The 20811-nt window shown below is 38.9% G+C and overlaps 1 protein-coding gene across 1 annotated transcript in view; it reads right to left on the bottom strand.

The window, feature by feature from the left end:
• gse1b (Gse1 coiled-coil protein b) overlaps window positions 1–13958 on the bottom strand; it is a 284583-nt gene extending 270625 nt beyond the window's left edge. Inside the window, exon 1 of the mRNA XM_039681917.2 lies at window positions 11471–13958. Within this exon, the coding sequence (XP_039537851.2) occupies window positions 11471–13621 (2151 nt within the window). The 5' untranslated portion in view covers window positions 13622–13958. The remainder of the gene's footprint in view (window positions 1–11470) is intronic.
• Between the last annotated feature and the right edge of the window lie 6853 nt (window positions 13959–20811).

The following is a 20811-nucleotide window of genomic DNA, read 5'->3' as shown; positions in this document are numbered from 1 at the left end:
TAGTGGTTGTATCTCTCTATTAGTGTTACTTGATGTGCTGCATTTGACACAATTGACCACAACATTCTTTTAAATAGACTAGAACACTATGTTGGCATTTGTGGAATTGCATTAGCATGGTTTAAATCATACTCATCTGACCGTTATCAGTTTGTAGCAGTAAATGAAGAGATGTCTTATCGATTACAAGTTCAGTATGGCGTACCACAAGGCTCAGTACTAGGACCGCTGCTATTCACTCTGTACATGCTACCATTAGGAGATATCATTAGGAAACATGGAATTAGCTTTCACTGTTATGCTGATGATACTCAGCTGTATATTTCTTCAAAACCTAACGAAACTTACCAATTCAAAAAATTAACGGAATGCATAGCTGATATAAAAAAATTGGATGACTAGTAATTTCCAACTACTAACACTTGATGGCTGCTCTAATAAGTCTTTGTCGTCGGTTAGAAACCTGGGTGATCTCTTTGATGCCAATTTTTCCATTGAAGTTCACGTGTCTAGTATCTGTAAAACCGCATTTTTAAAAATGTAACTAAATTATGCCATATGCTCTCATTGACAAAATATTATTATTACTTTTTAAATATTGCTGATTACTTACAACGCACTAAATGGTTTAGCTCCCCAGTACTTGAGCGAGCTCTTAACGCATTATAGTCCTTCACGTCTATTGCGATCTCGGAATTCTGGCCAGTTGATAATACCTATCAAAATCGACTGCAGACAGTAGATCCCTTTCCTATTTAGCACCACAACTCTGGAAAAATCTTCCTAACATTGTCCGGGAAGCAGACACACTCTGTTAGTTCAAATCTAGCCTAAAAACACATCTCTTAGGCCTAGCATACTCATAACACACTATAGACTTCCTTAATTCAAAATTAGGCTGCATAGTTTAGATCAGCCGGAACCGGGAACACGTCCCGTAAATCCTGATGTACTTGGTACATCATAACAAGGATGGCGTCTACGCTAATGTTAGCCTCTCTGTTTATCCCGAGGGACCCCCTATGGTGGACCTGCGCCTGGACCCATCCCAAATCATCCTTAAGTGACACGACAGCCATCGGCACTGATCCTCAACAACTCGTCTACATACCAGCGTGATTACTCCGACTTCCAAACAGATGGAAATGGACAAATACTCTTAATGTTTTGACCCAATTTGTCTTGAAATACTACCCAAATCACAATGTGCCTTCGTTGGCCAGAGGAGAACTGGCCCCCGACTGACCCTGGTTTCTCCCAAGGAATTTTTCTCCATTCTGTCACCTGATGGAGTTTTGTTTCCTTGCCACTGTTGCCTTGGCTTTTGGCTTGCTTAGTTGGGGACATTTAATATTGAACAATATTGATCTGTGTTGTATTATTTTCATGTTATCACTGTGAAGCTGCTTTAAAACAATCTGTTTTGTAAAAAGCGCTATATAAATAAAGGTGACTTGACTTGACTTCAATGCATTGACTCAATGCCGTTGATCTCTATAAAGTGAAACAGCTTCAGCATTACCCAGGTGACACGTTGCTAGTTGACTGAGCAAGGCTTATTTCTTCTATTGTAGGCTCATTTTGTAAATGCAAGCAATTAGCAAGTGCAAACTGGTTGCAGGTAAGATGGGTGCGGGATGGTGTTCATCCTTCTGCGGAAGAGGTTTCACAAAAATGGTGTACACTACACACCATCTCACTGCAATGGGGTCAAGGCACCCGCACACCACAATTACACAATTTTTGTTGTATGTGAGCATGGATTAGGAGAGAAAATAGATGTAACGTGCCTACATTAGGCAGAATTCAAATAATACACGATTACGTCACGAATATGCTAATTGACGCATGACGTCATCTAACGTCATTTAGCGAATTTCCTTTGAAAATAGATGGCAACACTGGTTTATACCAGCTGAAACGAACTCCAAACAAACTTCACTTTGGCCTGGTTTTGTTCGAAATGACATGACACCAGTTTGTTTTTCAATTTCACTTAAAGTATATCAGGGCTTTAAGGCCCCTGAGAGTAAGGCTACAGCAAATGGTAAACTAGCGAAAACTTTCTGTTAAGTCTGCGTGGGAGGAAATAACTGTCTGCATAATAACAATAGTCTACATTTGTTCTTCAAAAAGGGAAAAAAGCCCAGCGAAATACAAACCGTAAACAAAGCAGCTCTTGCTTAGCATTTTGAATATGAATCATGTTGATCAGTTGGTCTTGACTTTCTTCATTGGAAAAGGCCTTGTCATCATGAAAATATTTGTGTATTGGAATTCTCAGGCTGTGTGTGTCCCCTCAACATCGTCATATGCCTGCTTTCATTATTTTAATTATTCTTCTTATGCACTGGTTTACTACAGCCAATCAGAGTGATCTCTCTCACTGCTGCTGATTCAACAAGCTCACTCAGCCAAAAAGCCAGCAGTTGCCAGCAACCAGGTACAATTAGTGCCAATGGTGTGGAACACACAAAAAAAATGATTCTCTTCCAGGTGCAGATGCTGCTGGTGTGAATTATTCTTGCACATCTGACAGCAGGATATAATAGCAAATGATGTGAAATCCAATGAGAGTGTTTGATGTGTGATAATTAAAAGATGCCCTAGGAAGTACATTGAATAAATCTATCGCTGTCTCACTCATAATTTTGGCTTGGGACACTGTATACAAGCTGCTATCTTTGAAATGGTTCTCTCCCTGTACACTTTTACATGTGCGCTCTCTCCCTCTCATTCACACAGATGTTCACCCTGACATTATATCCAGCACTCCAACACCTGCTCAACCATAATCACTACCATACTACCACAACTCAAAAATCTCTCACAGCTCAGATGACCACACATTCTCCATCTGTTTTTTTTCTTACAAGGCCGCTCTCTGACTATATAGGTGAGGTGACCCTTGCCATCAAAATACTGTACTGACTACTGACTACACAAAATAGGTAATACATTGGAAAAAACAGAAACATTTGGAGAAATTATGCAATGGAGCAATCAATAAACGGCAATACATTAAAGGCCTGCCAATGTAAAAACATACAAAGTATGTAAAACATTGACGCTGTACAAACTGACATCCATAAATCCCCTGTAAGCAGGGGATGTCAGAGGGTGTCAGAAAAAAAGCTCTTATTTTTTTTCTTTTTGTTCCTTCAGTTTTTTCTTGTCAATAAATCTGCAGTTATCTCAGATCTGTTTTTCACTTTGTCATCACCCACTTGCACCTTATATACAAAAGAAAAACATGCTACATCCTGGATCTTTATCCCGTGACAGCAACTTTTAGGATTGACAAAATATTTGTTTGGCTCTACGGACCTTAAGCTATAGCTGTTTATAGTTTGATTTTGAGTGCAATGATACTCTCTACCTCAAATGAACATGTACTTTATATCAAATTAGTAACTTTTCAACACAAAAAGAAAGTGATTTAAGGTAGCAATCCTTCTTACGGTTTCATTCAAGTGATTAAGTAAATGCCATATTGAAGTTTATCCTTCATCTGCCACATCCAGCCAGGAATTTTGTAGGTAAATTGAGAAATGAAGAGATGATCAAATCATTGCCAGGTGAATGTGAGGGTTTTCCAGGTCCTATTCATCTAACTTCAACTGTGCATGAGAAGATTACAGCATTGCTTTCCACCAGTGATAACAACCACAGCAAACCCCCAGCTTAAACATGAAACAATGTCAATTGGTTTCAACAAAGAGATGCAACTTTAATCCAACAGAGTTTTGTGCTCATTGATACAATTTGAAACTGCAGAATTTTCCCTACATTTTTAGCCACACATTAGTTCGGACACTCATCGGAAGGAAGCAGTTGGTGGTCGAAACGACTGTTCTGCCTGGTAAGCTGGTGACAACTGCATGTGCTTTGTGCTAAAAGTGTAGTCAGAGGAGAAGATTGCTGGTGCCATATAGCTTTAGACCGAGAAAAAATAAAAACAAAAGACACAAAAAACAAAAAAACTAAAACAAAAGACAGGTGTGCAAAGGATTAGGTTGAAGAGCAGAAAACAATATGGTCAACCCATTCTGTAGAAACAACTATGTATTATAGTGTCAGAGGCGTTTCCAGCAAGGAGTTAAAGGGATAGTTCACCCAAAAAATGGAAAAAAATCTGTCAGTAATTACTCACCCTCATGTTGTTCCAAACCCATAAGACTTTCGTTCATCTTCAAAACACAAATTAAGATATTTTTGATGAAATCTGAGAGCTGGCTTACTCCTTCATAGGCTTCTAGGTAATTTGATATCCACCAGCCCAGAAAAGTTAGTCAAGACATTGTTAAAATAGTCCAAGTGACTACAGTGCCTCAACCTTAAGTTTATCAAGCAACGAGAATACTTTTTGTGTGCAAAAGAATAAAATAAATAATTAACGACTAGGATGAGTAATTACTGACAGAATTTTCATTTTTGGGTGAACTAACCCTTTAAGGGAGGCAGTGTCTCTTCAAAAAACTGGATGAAAAAATAATCGATATAACAAAAAATTTAACCAACGCAAATATTACAAAATGTGATATTATAAAGTATAAAAGTCACTCATTTTTATAAAGTAACTGTCCAACAGAGACACCCGCAGGTGAAATTACAGCGGAAGGCGCGCCTCCTCTGATTACCTCATTGATTCCCTGTGCCAATGCATTGATGAAATTAACAGTTGGATGTGCCAAAACCTATTTCAGCTAAACAAAGACAAAACAGAAGTTATTACACTTGGAGAAAAAAATGAAATTCTCAAGATGAATTCATAACTTGACTCTAGGGGTAAAAAACAAAAAAATCAAATCAGGAATCTAGGAGTTGTGCCTTATTGTCAGTTGTCATGTCAAAGCAATAGCTAATCAGCAGCATAATATAATCTCAAAAATATTTCAAGAATTAGATGCTTTGTTTCCGGTCAAAACACGTTCATGCTTTCCTCACCAGCAGAGTGGACTATTGTAATGAACTGCTCACTGGCCTTCCCAAAAAACATAAAGCTGCCACTCATTCCAATACCAATATCATACTCATACCAATCACACCAAGCTGCTGCCAGGATTCTGAGCAGAGCCAGAAATTATGAACATATTAGACCAGTCCTTAAGGGACTACCAGTTACATTTTAAAATTGACTTTAAAGTACTATAAATGGTTTATAAATCAGTCAATGACCATGGACCATACTACATTGCAGATATGCTTACTGAGTATCACTCAGATCATCAGGATCAAGTCAGTGAGAAATTCCAAGGGTTCACTTAAGGCAAGGCTTTTAGCTATTATGCCACAGCTGTAGATGAAACCAGCTTCCAGAAGAGATCAGATGTGCTTCAACAGTAGCCACATTCAAATGCAGACTCAAAACACATCTGTTCAGCTGTGTATTTACTGAATGGGCATTGCTCTACTGTATTTATCTATGTGTCCTCTTTTTATTCTTTTCATTCTTTTTATAACTGTTAAATATATTTAAAATCCGTTTTAATCAATCTCTTCTTTGTTTATACTGTCATTCGTATTTATATGAGCTTGTTGATTATTATCTTTATACCTGCAAGGTAAATATAAAGCTTTTTTTGCAGATTTAGGGGCTGTTTATACAACTAAAAACGTAAAACGACAAATCTGCCCTACAAAGCAAAAAGGCAGTAACTGCAGTTTTGGTAAAGCATTAATTATTATATAATTATTTTCATGACATTCAAGCCAACCTTTGTTATATGACAAAACATCTTATCTTAAATGCATGTCTTTTTAGTGAAAAATGGTAGTCGTTTGTACAGTAACTGCAAAAAGCCCTAGCAAAAGTCATTTTTCTCAGCTCTGCGTAGTTACTGCCTTTTTGCTTTGTAGGGCAGAAATGCGTTTTGGGTGCCTGAAAACTTAAACTTTTGAAAACGGGTTTCAAATTGCCAGTTTTTGAAACTGGTCTCCATATAAAAAAAATATATATATATAAAAACGTGAATCTCCGAGGACGATGATATCATGCACATGCATGAGTGTTTCTACTTCTCAAACAGAAGAATGCTTCCTGGTAAGAAAACATATCTCAGCTACCACGTCATCAATCGCCATTTCAATTAGGGTCCTTGGAAGGCAGCTTCCGTTTTGTGTTCTACAACTAAATTTGAAGGATGAATCATCATGAATATTTATATTTTCATGTCGTGACCTTGGGGCAGGAACATGTGCAACACAGCCATGCTCACTTTCAAGATTATCTCATTCTAGCGTTTAATGCTGAGAAAGACTCTAAGTCTCTAAAGGACTGGACTAAGAAGCACACAGCCTCACTAGGATGCATCCTTCTATTAGAGAAGCACCTAGAGTGTCAGTTAAGAGAATCATACAAAATGTCCAGAGTGGTGGGTCCCCAGGGCCTGGATTGAAAATAGATGTGACACTAACTCAGTTTTCAGTCAGTTTGCCCATTTATGCTGCCTAGTGGTCCTGCTGCAAGCAAGACAGGTAGACTTTTCACATAGACAGAGCAATGAGCCAAGAGCATTGGAGGTGTTGCATCATCACATCACACCAAAGTATTTCTTGATTCAATCCACATTAAAGGAGTGATTAGAACTACTAGAACTCAACAAGCTCATGAAAGGCAAAAGAGATGCTGTCTCCCTTTTAAAATATTATCCCCAGATAGATAGAATAGATTAAATAGTTTCTAATAGTTAGTATAACATCCTGAAATGTTAATAGAAATTAAGTTGAATTCATTTTATTAATTTTTTTTAATTCATTTTTTAGTTGGACGTTCATCTAAAGTATCTTTACTAATTGGTTTTTTGATCATTAACTGTAATCATTTGAAGTTGTACACAACACAGTTGTCAACTAAAAACAAATATATTCCACAACTCTAACTAATAAAGAACATTTTTTGCAGAAAGTCAACTATGGTGTGACGATCAGCATATGAAACTCAACAATGCTGCAATTCATGCTGGGGATTAGCATGGTCCAAAACTCATTCATGAATCAAAGTATGCATTGCCGCATGGATAAATTATGCAGCTAATTTGTCTTACAATTTTCTGCTTTTATTTTGTGTCTGGTTTTTACTTCTATTGTCACCATTGTTGGGGTTTGTATTATGAGTGTTGATGTCTTAACCGTATCTCACTTTTTACACCAAAGATGTGGTAGCAGTTTTGAAAGCTCTTCATCTTTTTCATAGTGTTACAGGGATTGTTCTACTGCAACAGCTTTTTTATTCATTATTAATGCCACAACCAGTGCTCGAAGTGGGGCGGTACTCTCCGGTACGCAGTACCGGCACTTCTACATTTTACTCTTAATCGTACCGCTTTTGTTGCGTACCGCTACTTCTCCCATGTAGCCGGTACTCTATTAATACCACTGACAGAAAAAGCGTGACGGCCGTTTAACCCCTTATTTACTACACACATCTGCGGCGCGTTACGGCTGCAAACGGCAACCGGAGCTGATAGCGGGATTCGCGGCCACCGCAAGTGTGAGTAGCGTGTATCTCTTTCGGCTTGCATGTTAATCAATGAGTGCATTCATTCACACCACGAGGAGAAGCGTCACGTAAGCAGCAGTTGAAGCGGGGAGTTTTTGTTGTGCTCACGCTCATTTAAGGTGAAAGCTTTTGATGGAGAAAATAAATATGATTTCACACAAAAAGTGACAAAAATGCACAGAATTTGCATGTCTAGTGTGTTTTAACAAGAACTGAGGCTACGTCAGAAAAAAAAAAGACTAAAAAAAAACATTTTAAGATTTAGCCATTTAAACTTCTCTTAATTATTCAGTTTGGGTAAAACTATGTTTTATAAATAAAAAAAAACGAGCAAGCTAGTAAGAATATAAGCTTTTCTTTTAGTTTGTATAGCCTACACAGACAGGTAGCCTACATGCCCAAATCAAACGTAGCCTACTTTTTTATGTTTGCTGTCTTGTAAACATATCGAAGTATGACTGAAAAGACAGTATCAGAGCTGTTTTCTTGGTTGTTTCTCTTGTTTACCATTTACATGCAATTGTTGTATACTTTCCATCTTAACAAACTTCAAGAATCAAGTTTATTAATGACCAACTTCTAAAAAGAGAATGTTTCTTTTTAAAGAAATGCACGTGCACACACGACTTGTTTAAATAGCCTACATTTATGTTGTTGATAAATAACAATAAATTGTTGTTGTAAGAGCGATATTTCCAAGTTTTGTTTTTCCCTGTAAAAATGTCAAATGTCATGATTTGCCAATGCAAGAGAGCACCGGCACCTTTTTTCCCCCACTTCAAGCACTGGCCACAACTTCACTACTGTTTGCTTTAAATCAGACTTCAAGAACAAAACAGTGGCTTAAACCAATTTATCATAGCCATTTGATTGCCATGAAAGAAAATGTCTTAACCTTTATCTGCTTTTCATCAATCTCTTTCTTTAGCAATACACAAACTTTCTCTGAAAACACTATGGCAATTGCTGAAAGACACTTAAATTGTATGTGTACAAAAACAAACAAAAGTCAAGGACCAATCCCCATAAGGGTGACTTCAAATGAAAGTTATTTTCAATAAAGCATCACAATTCCCTAGCAAACACCCATGTTAATTCTCAATAAGAACTTTGTAGTTAGTGAATTTGTTAATGCTATTTTGTTTTAAAACTTTATTTTATTTGCAGTTTACTTTTTTCTGTTCTCGTTGTTCTTAAAGTCCCCGTGAAATCAAAATTGAACCTATTTACTTTGTTAGCGCATATTACTAGCCTTGTGGTGAACAATTAATCCGTGCAAGTGAATATATATTTAAAAAAATTTTACCTTAGTAATCTTTAATCAAAATCTGAAAAGTTACTTCCGGTCTGGAACGGTTTCTTTTTCTGATGACGTAGGTTTCACAGTTTGGGTGGGGAAATGCGTAACCACTCCCCTCAAACCGTTAGTTTGCTATGAGCGAGACATGGAGAGGAGGAGCGCTAGAGTAAAACCCTGCCCTCTGTTCAATATTCCGTTTCACTTGGAAATACGTCACAGCACTGGAGAAAAATCGTTTGCAACTTCCGGTTCACGGGGACTTTAAGTGTTTTGCTTGTTAACAGTAGGGGTCCAGTAGTGTTCATTTAACACTGAGGATTTTGCAGTGTATCAATTTCCTAAAATATTCTCCACTTTTTTTTTTTTTTAAGAGGATTTTACTGAACATTTCATAACATTTGGGAAACTGGAATTTTTTTATGTTTTTGGATTTTTTTCAAAAATTTGTTCAAATTGTAAGGATGTGGCACTTCTCACCTAGTGGGTAGCATCTTTACGCTTTGTTTTGCTAATGTTGGAAGCTCCTTGTCGGAGGATTTAATTTATGAACCGCCAAATTAACTTGTGAGTTGATATGTGTTCCTGCTACAGTTGATTTTCAAATGCATTTATTCAGAAAGTCACGTTTTGGCACTTGTTGTCCACTTGTAAGCATGTATTGTGTTGTGTTGTGAGTGCATTCTCCATGGATACACCAAAAATCAATAAATTAAACAAAATAACATTTAAAACCAACACAGATTTCTTATTAGACATTTCCTTGTTCATTTAACCTGTGGTTTGATTCATGGTTTAGCTTTCTCGTGCTTAATACAGATGTAATTTTAACACTAAGTTCTTCTTTTTCTTTGAATTCTTTCTTTATCCTTCTCAGAGTATCTCTTTCAAATAACAAACAATAACTTGTGCTTGCATTATTCTTAAACGATGTTGCACACCCTTTACACAAAGCTATTTTCTATCCATGACTAGCCCCTTCATTCAACTCCCAGAGAACAGCTTTCCCTAAATCAGGAAACACCAGAGTATATCATGGGAAATTCTACAGGAACCAGGAGCCGGGTAAACGAAAGCAAAACATGCTAATCTTTCAATAGCAGCCTAGCAGGCCTCCAGAATGTGACTAGATGTTCCATTTAGCAACATTTTTTGTGCCTAAGTTTTGTTAGCAGTAACTCTGGTCTACTCTGTATGATTAGGATATGCACCATTTATGTAGCATTGAGAAACATTAAGTTAAACCAAACGCTCAAAAAATGAAACAAAACTGCACTATCTGTTTGAACCATGCAGCACAGACTAAAGTATTTACCAGCTCAGCAGTTTAAACTAACTTAAAACCAGGTTCAACCTTCTCAAATGCACTGATAAAGAAAATAAGTGAAATCAAGACTTTTCAATCCACAAATCACCATCTTTGCAAACATTTACCATGTATTTACTCTAGTTAACTGTATTAACCATGACATTTTGGCAAAAATGTGGTATAATTATTTTGAATACTACTGCTATTAATAGTGTCACATTTGTTGTATTGAATATATAAGGGAAGTAAAGGAATACCATTTTTCTTTTAATTAAACTATGGCTGTTTATTGATTTTTCATAACAAGTATAATATATAGTTTTTTTAGTTACAGCCATAATTTCCATAATTGCCATGACCATGGCAGTGAGGAGCCGTGCATTTTTTTTCTTACTGTAATTACATGTCAAACCTTTTACACTTATTGTCTGTGGAAGAAAAGTAAACCCTATAAGTAGAATTAAAATCAGTGTTCTAAATGTGCATTTCAGAGATACAAAATATGTAATGTTATTGCTGGCTTTAATTTGTGTCCTTTATTATTGGTTCTCCTATCCCACTGGTGCTAGCAAATAAAGTGCTGGTGGAAGTGGAACCCCCTGTAAAACTTGTTTGCACCACTCTCATATGCACAGTACACTAGACCTGCAGTAAATCAATTCATAAATACAGGTAGCTTCACACATACACTCAATCGAATCAATCAATCAATAATAAGAAGAGACACATTTTTCAAACATTTGCCTTGATTTTAAGATCTATAGACGATGTAAATCTGCCAATTACAGCTTCAAACCCCTCTCAAAAAATGTCACATATAACGTGTCTCATTATATACAGTAGGTGTTTTGTTTGTAACATCCTCAAAAGAGTCTGTTCTGTCTCTCTGAAACACACTTACTGTACACACAACAAATACATGCTCACACCTGGAGACCAGCAAAAGCTTGAGTTGACCTCTGTGAAGAATGTTTTTAAAGAGCTTACAACTACTAGACTGTCTGCAAAATGTTTATTTCTTTAATGCGGCAGGCTCCATACTTTATTTACCCCCCGCTCGCTGTGGCCGCCCCACTCACTAGAAAGAACAGCAGTCTGCCATAAAACTTTAGTTTCAACACTTGGCTCACTCACTCATCAGTGCATCAGATGAACTTTTGCATGCTGGCCCAGTAACAGCTCCAGCCAAGCTGCCTAATAAACTGTGCTAACTGAAGCCCCAGAAGACTCCGAAAGACCATCTAGCGGTTGCTAGTAAAACAAAGTCATCTGAGGTTGTAGAACTGTTTGTAACCAATTGGACTATGAAATAGTCTAAACTAAAGATTATGATGGAAAGCAATCTGGCCCTCGACAGCCTTACCTTGTGTTGAGCAATTCCTCCGACCGGCTTCATGTTCTGTCCAGCCAGAACCATGGACTTACAATCCACACAGGAGCCAATTGTTAACTGCTTGCCATTGTCAATTACCAGGGTCTGGCTGACCCTTGGAGCATAGAGGAACACAGGCAAGCGGTCAACGCACACCGCTTTCAGCCCAAGATGTCTCTTCTTCTCTTTCCTACAGAAGAAGCAGATGAATGTGTTGCAGTTATACTGGCGTGCCCAGGGGCTGCTGGATGGGCCTGATCCTGAGCCCTGACTCTCATGTTGGGTCCACTGGCCCAGAAGGTCATGGTAGCACAGTGCACAGGCAGAAACAAGGCCCGTGGCATCAGCAGGGCGGGCACGGGGAGCGGGAGGATGGACAGTTAGAAAAGGAAAAAAGGGTTCTCGCTCTCCACAACGCCCCGGAGGGTTGACGTGAAGCTGATACTCTGTTCCTCCAGAGAGCTCCTCTCCACACAAGTAACAGATGGAGGTGTGGCTTGTGGTTGTTATGACAGTCTGAGAAAGGGTCGACAGAGGTCCTCTGGGGGGGGATACCAAGACTCCTCCCCTTCCCATGGCCAGGTGGTATCTCTCACGGAACATGCTGACGGAAGTAATGAGCTCCTCACTTAGACAGAGACAGTACTCTGCCCAGACCCCCTCCAAGATGCCGTGACATGCGACACAGCAGTGTACCTGTCCATTACGCACACTCTGAGCATTTGGAGGGCATTGTAGCTGGTTAATGAATGGGAAATACATTGCACTGCGGGATTTACTTGCACCAGCATGGGTAAATGCCGTCCTGACCTCTCGACCGCAGTCCTTCCCACATAGGTAGCAGGCCTCCTTGTGTTTCTGTGGCATGGGTGGATTCAGTGGGTGGATTTTTGGTAATTCATCCACACATTCATTCATGACCGGTGGAGAAAGAGGGGTTGTAGCACCGGCGTTGAGGGGCACTACATAGAGTCGCTGGAGAACAGGCACATCTGCTAGCTCAAACCCTCGCCACTGTTGCATCAGGGAAGAGTGGCAAGTGGTACAAACCAGAGTATATCCACCCAGGTTGAGTGGCACAGCACCAGGTGGAGGGGTGTGGAGCCACAGAAAAGGAAAGAATGGTTCGCTGGATGCTCTCTCCTGCTTCTGCACAAACACTCTGAAGCGGCCCGCTGCTGAAAGCTTGATTCCACAAATATAACAGACGCATTTGTCAGCAGAAAGACTGGAGTGACATTTAACAGCTTGACTGCGCTCTACATCAAAGTCTCTCTCATCATCACTGGTGATGTTAATCTCGCAGCTGTCAGTCACGTCCAAATCACCGGTGGACGCATGTATCCACTGCTTATTACACGTAATGATGCCGTTATCCTGCAGGGGTGTGCGCGCAGACTGACCGTCATGCTGCTGGACAGCCATGGACACAGATGAGTGCGATATGTGATTGATCATTTTAGTCGCACGCCGATCTGACTTGGGTACGTCCTGAGCTGTGTAAACTCTGGTCGGATATCGCGCTGACTCAGGACTGCTTTTAACACTCATTGCGCTCTTTCTACCGCCTTCTCTTGAGGCTTTATTAGACGCACGGAAACCTGTGGCATTACTGCTATTCATGCACGCTGACAGGTCCAAGTCCTGCTCGGACAAGTCATTATCAGAGAAGGAGGACATGTCCGACTCATTGGCGTCATAATTACTAACGCTCATTCTCCGCTCAAGATCGTAGGAAATGTTCCGTAAATCGCACTGGTATGGTCTCTTGAGCCAGTACATGCGCTTTTCTATGGGCGTCCTGTTGCGCTCGAATGAGTTCCACTGTTCGCGCAGGAAGCAGTGGCACACGGCGCACACCAGAGCGTCCCCATCCGGACCGATCTCCGGCGCGCCTGGAGCCGGGTCCTGGCCTTGCAGGAAAGGGAAAAACGCGCTATCCTTTTCTCGCTGGTATTTTACCTGTAAGCTCAGCTCTTTTCCCGGGGTCACTCCGCTCCCACAGATGAAGCAGTGGATGAAGAAAATCCCGTTGCGCTCGGGGATGCACACGCTGCCGGACAGAGCGCTGTCCTCCCCGTGCAAAGACGAAGCCATTCGCTGTAGTGCCTTGGAGGTCGGCGTGAGCTCCGGATCGTTCATAGTTTCATGCGCAAAAGTACTTAAGAATCACAAGCAGCGTGATTTCAAAGGCAGTCGCATTCTTTGTGCGCTTTCTCACATATGTAGCGCCATTGATCCCGCGGGGGAAAAACTCCGCAAACTCACTCGCTCCTCCGATTTATAATTTGTGTGTCAGTGTAACGATCCAGAAACGCACATTTGGACCGTCGTCTGGAGTCACATCCTTATGAGGCGCCGTAATCCGTGTGCTGTTAGAGAGTAGAAAGTCTTAATAAAGTTGCCTGGCGAAGTTTCCTCACACTGTGCATGTGAGACGACTGAACTGAACACAGCGCCATCTCTCTCACTCACTCAGTGTCACACACACACACACACACACACACAGAGAGAGAGAGAGAGAGAGAGAGAGAGAGAGAGAGAGAGAGAGAGAGAGAGAGAGAGAGACACGTTTGTTTCACTAGCCTATAGTTACGACATCTCATAGACTTTCGTTGTTTTTATATTAGATTAATTTTCACCTAAAACGAAAGTGTGCAAATAAGCTATTTAAGTTATGCTTAAAAGCTATTTAAATATGTATTTTTTAACTAGTGAAGTCTGGCACACTAGTTGGTGTTCTAGAGGTTTAACTGGGAGGGTGGGGTAAGATGAGCCAGTTTTTACTTATGTGGATCTCCAGGCAAGGGAAATTGAGACAAAAGTACAATGAAGACATCTACTGTTAATTTGGGATGTTGTCTATCAACTGAAAATGGAAGAATGCACTTATGACAAAAAGCCTTGAAAAAATGACCTCAGAAAAAAAAGTGTTCCTGTGACTCAACTTACCCCAGGCTAGGGGTAAGTTGATCCCAGTCAGTGGGTAAATTGAACCATCTGGGGGTAAATTGACCATACTATTTTACACGTTTTAATGCAAGCATTAAAATAATAATAACTTGCCAAAAACATATTTAATGATACACTTGCCTTTCCAAACAATGTTATTTTTTTAAGCTACTTCAAACAACACAAAACAAACCAATTAAAGTTTAATTTTCCCTTTAATGTTTTATTTTTTGTATTGGTGAACAATAGTTTTACATATTTCTGTTAAGTGAAGGTCTGCCAGCATAGTTTTCAGGAGCAAGTAATACAACTTATGCTGTTTATCTTATGCTGTTAATCAAGTCATGTCCAATCACACACACACACACACACACACACACAAACAAATGTGTTTGGCAGAAAGAACGTCCCTCCAGTGTGTTAGGTTCTAATTTCCAATTTTGTTGAACAGTTTCACAGTTTTGAACTTGTGAGAACAAAAGAACAGTTTGAAATTCCAGACCTCGGCATAGTGAAAATGACTATTCCCAGACAGCAAACTGACATTGAATCAATGTGGAAACGACGTCTCTCATGACATTGAAACAACGTTGATTTGCTCATCGAATTAACGTTGAACCAACGTCAGACGCGGCATTCTTCAAAGCTAAATGAAATCGAAAATTAGTTTGCTTTCATAACGTTGAAACAACGCGTTGATTTCAAGTTGATTTTCCGTTAGTTTTGAAAGAATGACGTGTCTGACGTTGGTTCAACGTTAATTCGATGAGCAAAACAATGTCAGATCAACGTTGTTTCGATGTCATATTTCCACGTTGATTCAATGTCAGTTTGCTATCTGGGTTGGATATTCCATCAATCAAGGTTGCAGGGAAATATGTGTTGTTGATGCTCCCTCCTTGCAGTTCCTCCAACCTTTCCAGGTTTAGAAAGCTTCTTCAGCACATTCAGTGGGACAGATCCCACATCATTTTTTGTGAATGCAAAGGTGGCTTTGTCTTTGCCAGTACTCCCTCGGATTCTTCTGATGAATCTTGCAAAACCCTTATGGGGCGGCAGTGGCTCAGTGGTTCATGTAGATTGTCTACAAACCGGAAAGTTGGTGGTTCAATCCCGGTTCCACCTGACCAAGTGTCGAGGTGTCCATGAGCAAGACACCTAACCCCAGCTGCTCCCGACGAGCTGGATGGCGCCTTGTATGACTGACACCGCTGTTAGTGTATGAGTGGGTGAATGTGAGGCAAAAATGTAAAGCGCTTTGGTGGCCATTAGGTCTATGAAGGTGCTATATAAATGCAGTCCATTTTCCAATTACCATGAAATTCACAATATTTAAAGTCACCAACTGACGGATCTGAGAGATGTCTGGCTCACTACTTTCATCCAGAAAGAACATCACTTTCCTCACAAGTTGAACCACTGGTTCAATTTACCCCACATCTTCTGGCTCACTTTGCCCCATAGTCACCATTTTAGTAAAAAGGGCCTAGCTTAGCAATTCAGGCTAACCTTTAGCTTAATGATTCACATGGTTTTATATGTTGACAAATCACCAACATGTCCCACACATAACTTTAGACCGAGATACATTTGCTTTGGCACAACAGCTAGTATACCTGCAATGGAGAAAATTAACTTTAACAAGCAAAAATGTGTTTTTGTGAAAAACAACAACTTCCCTTTTGTCTCAATTGCTTCTCCTCTTCACAGCAACATGGAAATGATGGAGTCCTTCAGAATGTATGGTCACATGACACCAATTGTTTATAGTTGCCTGGAAACAGGGGGTGGGTCAACTTACCCACTGGTTCATCTTACCCCACTCTCCCCTATGGGGATTTTTTAAAGAGTGATGACTGACATCTCATTGACTTTTATAGTTTTTTATACCATGTTAATGATACTATTCTTCTAGCATACCTACCCCTAAACATCACAGAAACATGAATAAAGCACAATCACAACATAGTCATTTGGAAACATTTCAAAAATGATTTTGGTCAAGCTGTAGTTACAAAATGTTAGCATTTATGAAACAAAATGTAACAAAATAGTGTTAAATAGTGTTAAAATGTACATTAAATTGTTATATTTTTATAACAGTTATATTATATTTTAGAACTGTTATATTTTTTTTTATATAACAGTTGAAATGTGTTCTCAAAGTCTGTGGAAAAAGACCCATTGTTGATGACAACCATTACAAAGCTGCTGGATTCACTGCTCTCATTCTTCAGTCTCTGCTTGTAAGGATGATGTAGTGCTCATTTAATCTTATTAATAACAGCAATAATTAATACAAAGCTTAAATGGATAGTTCACTTTGAAATTAATTTTTGATATGTTAATTTTTGGGCATCCAAGATGTAGTCTTTGTTTCCACAGTATTTTCAATTTTGACATTTTTCAGTCAAACCGTTTTTGTCTATCAGTCATACACTGGAGGCTAAGGGGGTCCACCAAAAAGCATGCACAGAGAAGTCAAAATTAAACATGATTTAATGACTCGTAAATGTAAGTACACATTGATGGCCTAAGACACGAAACGAGTGTTTTTTGTGAGAAAACGAACAGTATTTATATTGTTTTTACCTCGTGTAATCCAAGTGATCTGAATCAGTTGTGCAATGTCCACTGAACCGAACTGAATCAGTTCAATGTTACGCCGGAAGTGATCGCTTGCGTGTGACGTCACTCAATATTTACACTGAGATTTCGGAAGTTTTACCTTTTACTAAACATATTTAAATATACCGAAATCGTCTTCCATTGTGGTTTCCCGTATATCTAAATATGTTTAGTGAAAGGTAAAACTTCCGAAATCTCTGTATAGACAAAGAGTGACGTCAGCGCGCAAGCGATCACTTCCAGCGTATGCACAGACCGAAGCGCCCATGTCGTCAGATCATTTTGTCATGGCTATGATTACAAGAGGTAAAACGATATAAATACTGTTCGTTTTCTCACACAAACCGCTCGTTTCATGTCTTAGGCCATCAATGTGTACTTACATGTATGAGTCATTAAATCATGTTTAATTTTGACTTGGATGAGCGAGTACAGCATTATCTGTATCTGTATCTGTTAACCATGTGAATTATCTGTATCTGTATCTGTACTCGGACTGGGCGGGGCCTAAACCTGGAAGTGGGTCGGGTAGTCTTGAAATGGGCGGGGCTTTAACCGGTATGTTATTTTAAGCATGCAATTGATATGGGTTGATCTGAAATTGCTATATTTTTTGCTGATAAGAAATAAAACTATTTACATGACAGCATCAGCATTGAGCTTCAGATCAATGGTTTTGATCACGATAACAAACGAACTACAAAACAAGTTTTGCAACAATGAATACAACACAAGTGGCTGCAATTATAAAATAAAATGTAATGAACAAGAGTTTTCATCTCAACTACGGCTGGGTGATATGGACCAAAAGTCATATCCCGATATATTTAGGCTGAATTTCGATATACAAAATATATCCCGATATTTTTTCTGCAAAGTGAGAGCAAATGTTCAGTCAAAGCCAAATATGACATGTCACAAGTAGTTTTATTGAAACTTGAACATTTGCCAAACCAAATGAATGAATAATAAACAGGTTTCTTCACCTTAGGGCTGCATGATTAGCTATGACAAAAATCTTCATTGCAGATTATTCCCTTGGAATTGTAATTGTGATTTATTAATTGGTTTATTTATTTTGTTAATACAACGTTGGTATGAGCCATTACAGTCATTTAAAAAAATATAAAAAATAACACAAAGAAAAATAGGGGCATTAAGGGGTTAATATAGAAACGACAGTTACTATGGCGAATAGTGAATACACAATACTAACAAGAACTGTTTATGAAACATGGAAACTGCTCTGGTGAATAGAATGAAAATCATAACTGCATTGCTTTTATTTAGTGTAATTTACAACGTAACGGTGTTGCATGCTCGTATAGTTTCTTTTGCACTTTATATACAGAGGCGATCCAGCGCGCGCCACCGCATTTGCGCGTGCAATTGAGTGTGCGCCACGACTAACGTTACAGTTTAACGGGTGACAGGACAGAAAGTCCGTTTTGCTGAGGTGAAAGACTTTATTTCATAACATAACATGCTTGCCTTTAATCAAGCACGCAAAGTGGAAAAGGAGTGGCTGGGGCGCGGGGAGCAGAGAGCTCTGGGTCAGCACTCAGCAGCTTGCTTGGAGCAAGGATCACAGCGCAAACCTGAATAGCCTATATCGATATGCAATATGGTTTAATTACATATCACATTTAAAAATATATATATTCTTTATATTGATATATCGCTCAGCCTTAATCTCAACGTAACTTTTTTTTTTTTTTTTATCCGAGCACAGATGTTGACTCGTATTACTCGTATAATATTCGTACTCGACAAAAGTGCTTTATCCGTACCGGATACTCGTTTCAGCCGAGTATCCGGCTCAACTCTACTTCTCTGTGCATGCTTTTTGGTGGACCCCCTCAGCCTCCAGTGTATGATAATGATAGACAACAACGGTTTGACTGAAAAATGTCAAAATTGAAAATAATGTGGAAACAAAGACACCTATATCTTGGATCCCCTTGAGGTAAGCTAAAACATATCAAAAATTAATTATCAAAGTGAACAATCCCTTTAAAGCATGAGATTCGGTGTAGTGACATCCATTCTTACGGAATTGAAAAACATGTTGTGCACAAACTGTTTTGCATGTAATATTTAAACTGTATAATTTAGACACATATAAACATCAACAATCAGCACATGAAAATCAAAACTCATCCATGGCTCCCAGTATGCATTGTGAAATGAAATCATTATACAGTTGATTTGTCTTATTATTTTTTATGTGCATTTATTTTGCAGTTGTTTTTGATGTGAACTCTTAATAGTTTGTTTTGCGAGGTTCAGAGAGGATCTGTCAAATCTGTATAGTTTGCTGATTGTCACCATTGTTGAGATGTGTGGCATGTGTGGCAAATCCCAAATGGCACACTTCATATGCGCTTATGGGCTTGAGGATTTATGATGTCCCTGTGTGCAAAGCTGAAGTCCACGTACATACAGTGGCCTATTAACAAGATATATTCTAACAAGAATATATCATTATCACACTACTGGTCTTACACTGTAAAGTCACAGAATCATGTCATGTCATTTCGCCAACATCGCTTGGTGGCAGTTGGCTGCATGAATGAGAAAGTAATGATCATGGCCAGCTCCTGGTGGTAATTGTCATAAAGTAACAGAGTTGATGTATAATTACACAAAACACTTATGATCAGTGAATCAACAACTTTATAATGATTTCATCATCAAAAAGTAATCAACATCTCCTGATCTCATTTGATTTGTATTCTTACAACCCGGTCTCATCCCAAGACGTCATATAACTGACGTTTTGGGACGTCTTTTGACCATACGTCAATATTCGCCTTTTTAGGGCCCCCTTAAACGTCGGTAGATGAGGTTATGGGATCCTAACTCTACCCCATACCTAAACCTAACCCTAAACCTAACCCGTCACCTAACTGACGTTAAAGGTAAAGCGTCAGTTGTATGACGGCCCGGGATCGCCATCTACCGACGTTTAAGGGGGCCCTAAAAAGGCGGATATTGACGTATGGTCAAAATACGCCCCAAGACGTCAGTTATATGACTTTTTGGGATGAGACTGTGTTAATTCTTACAACACAACTGTTTTATTTAACTTGTTTTAAATGCCAGATGTAAAATTAAAGTCGAGGATCAATTGTAACATTGACTGATTCAAAGATTGCATAAATTGCATATTAGGCTACTGTAAAAAAATCATAATTAAAGTTGATTTTAGTTGATCATTACGAAAAGTATTAGATAATATGGTGACCAAAATGATCACATACACAGAATATTGTTCAAAAAGCCTAATACACAGTTAAATCAATTCACCAAGGTAATAACATTAAAGATTTGTTTTAAAGGAGTGTCTTTCATCTTACCTACTAAACTTAAAAAAAGGTTAACAGAAAAAAAAGGTTTTTATATAAAGATAAACCTCATATTTCAGCATTTAAATCATCTCTATAAAAAGAATGAGTCAATAAAGATAGATTCCTGAAATTTATAGTGCACAGTAGCTTATCTTTTATTATTAATAGTAAAATTCGTACAGATTTTCCCATGGCTGTCGATGTCGTTGCTATAGAACCATGCACTCATTACACTGCGCTCTCTACAACGACAAAGGAGTTTTAGTAGCTAATGTATTTCCACCACAGAAAAACGCTTGCTGTAGCTCTGCTAAAATATTTATTTACGGAGAAGAGAAAAACACCCAAGTGTTTGGGTGCACGTGCTGAAAAGTTTATGAGCGCGCTTCCCGTGAGCGCATA

The sequence above is a fragment of the Pimephales promelas genome, chromosome 10 (assembly GCF_988280905.1).
Source record: "Pimephales promelas chromosome 10, fPimPro1.hap1.1, whole genome shotgun sequence".
NCBI classification, from domain to species: Eukaryota; Metazoa; Chordata; class Actinopteri; order Cypriniformes; family Leuciscidae; genus Pimephales; species Pimephales promelas.
The sequence above is the reverse complement of the archived record's forward strand: the minus strand, read 5'-3'. Positions and strand labels throughout refer to the sequence as shown.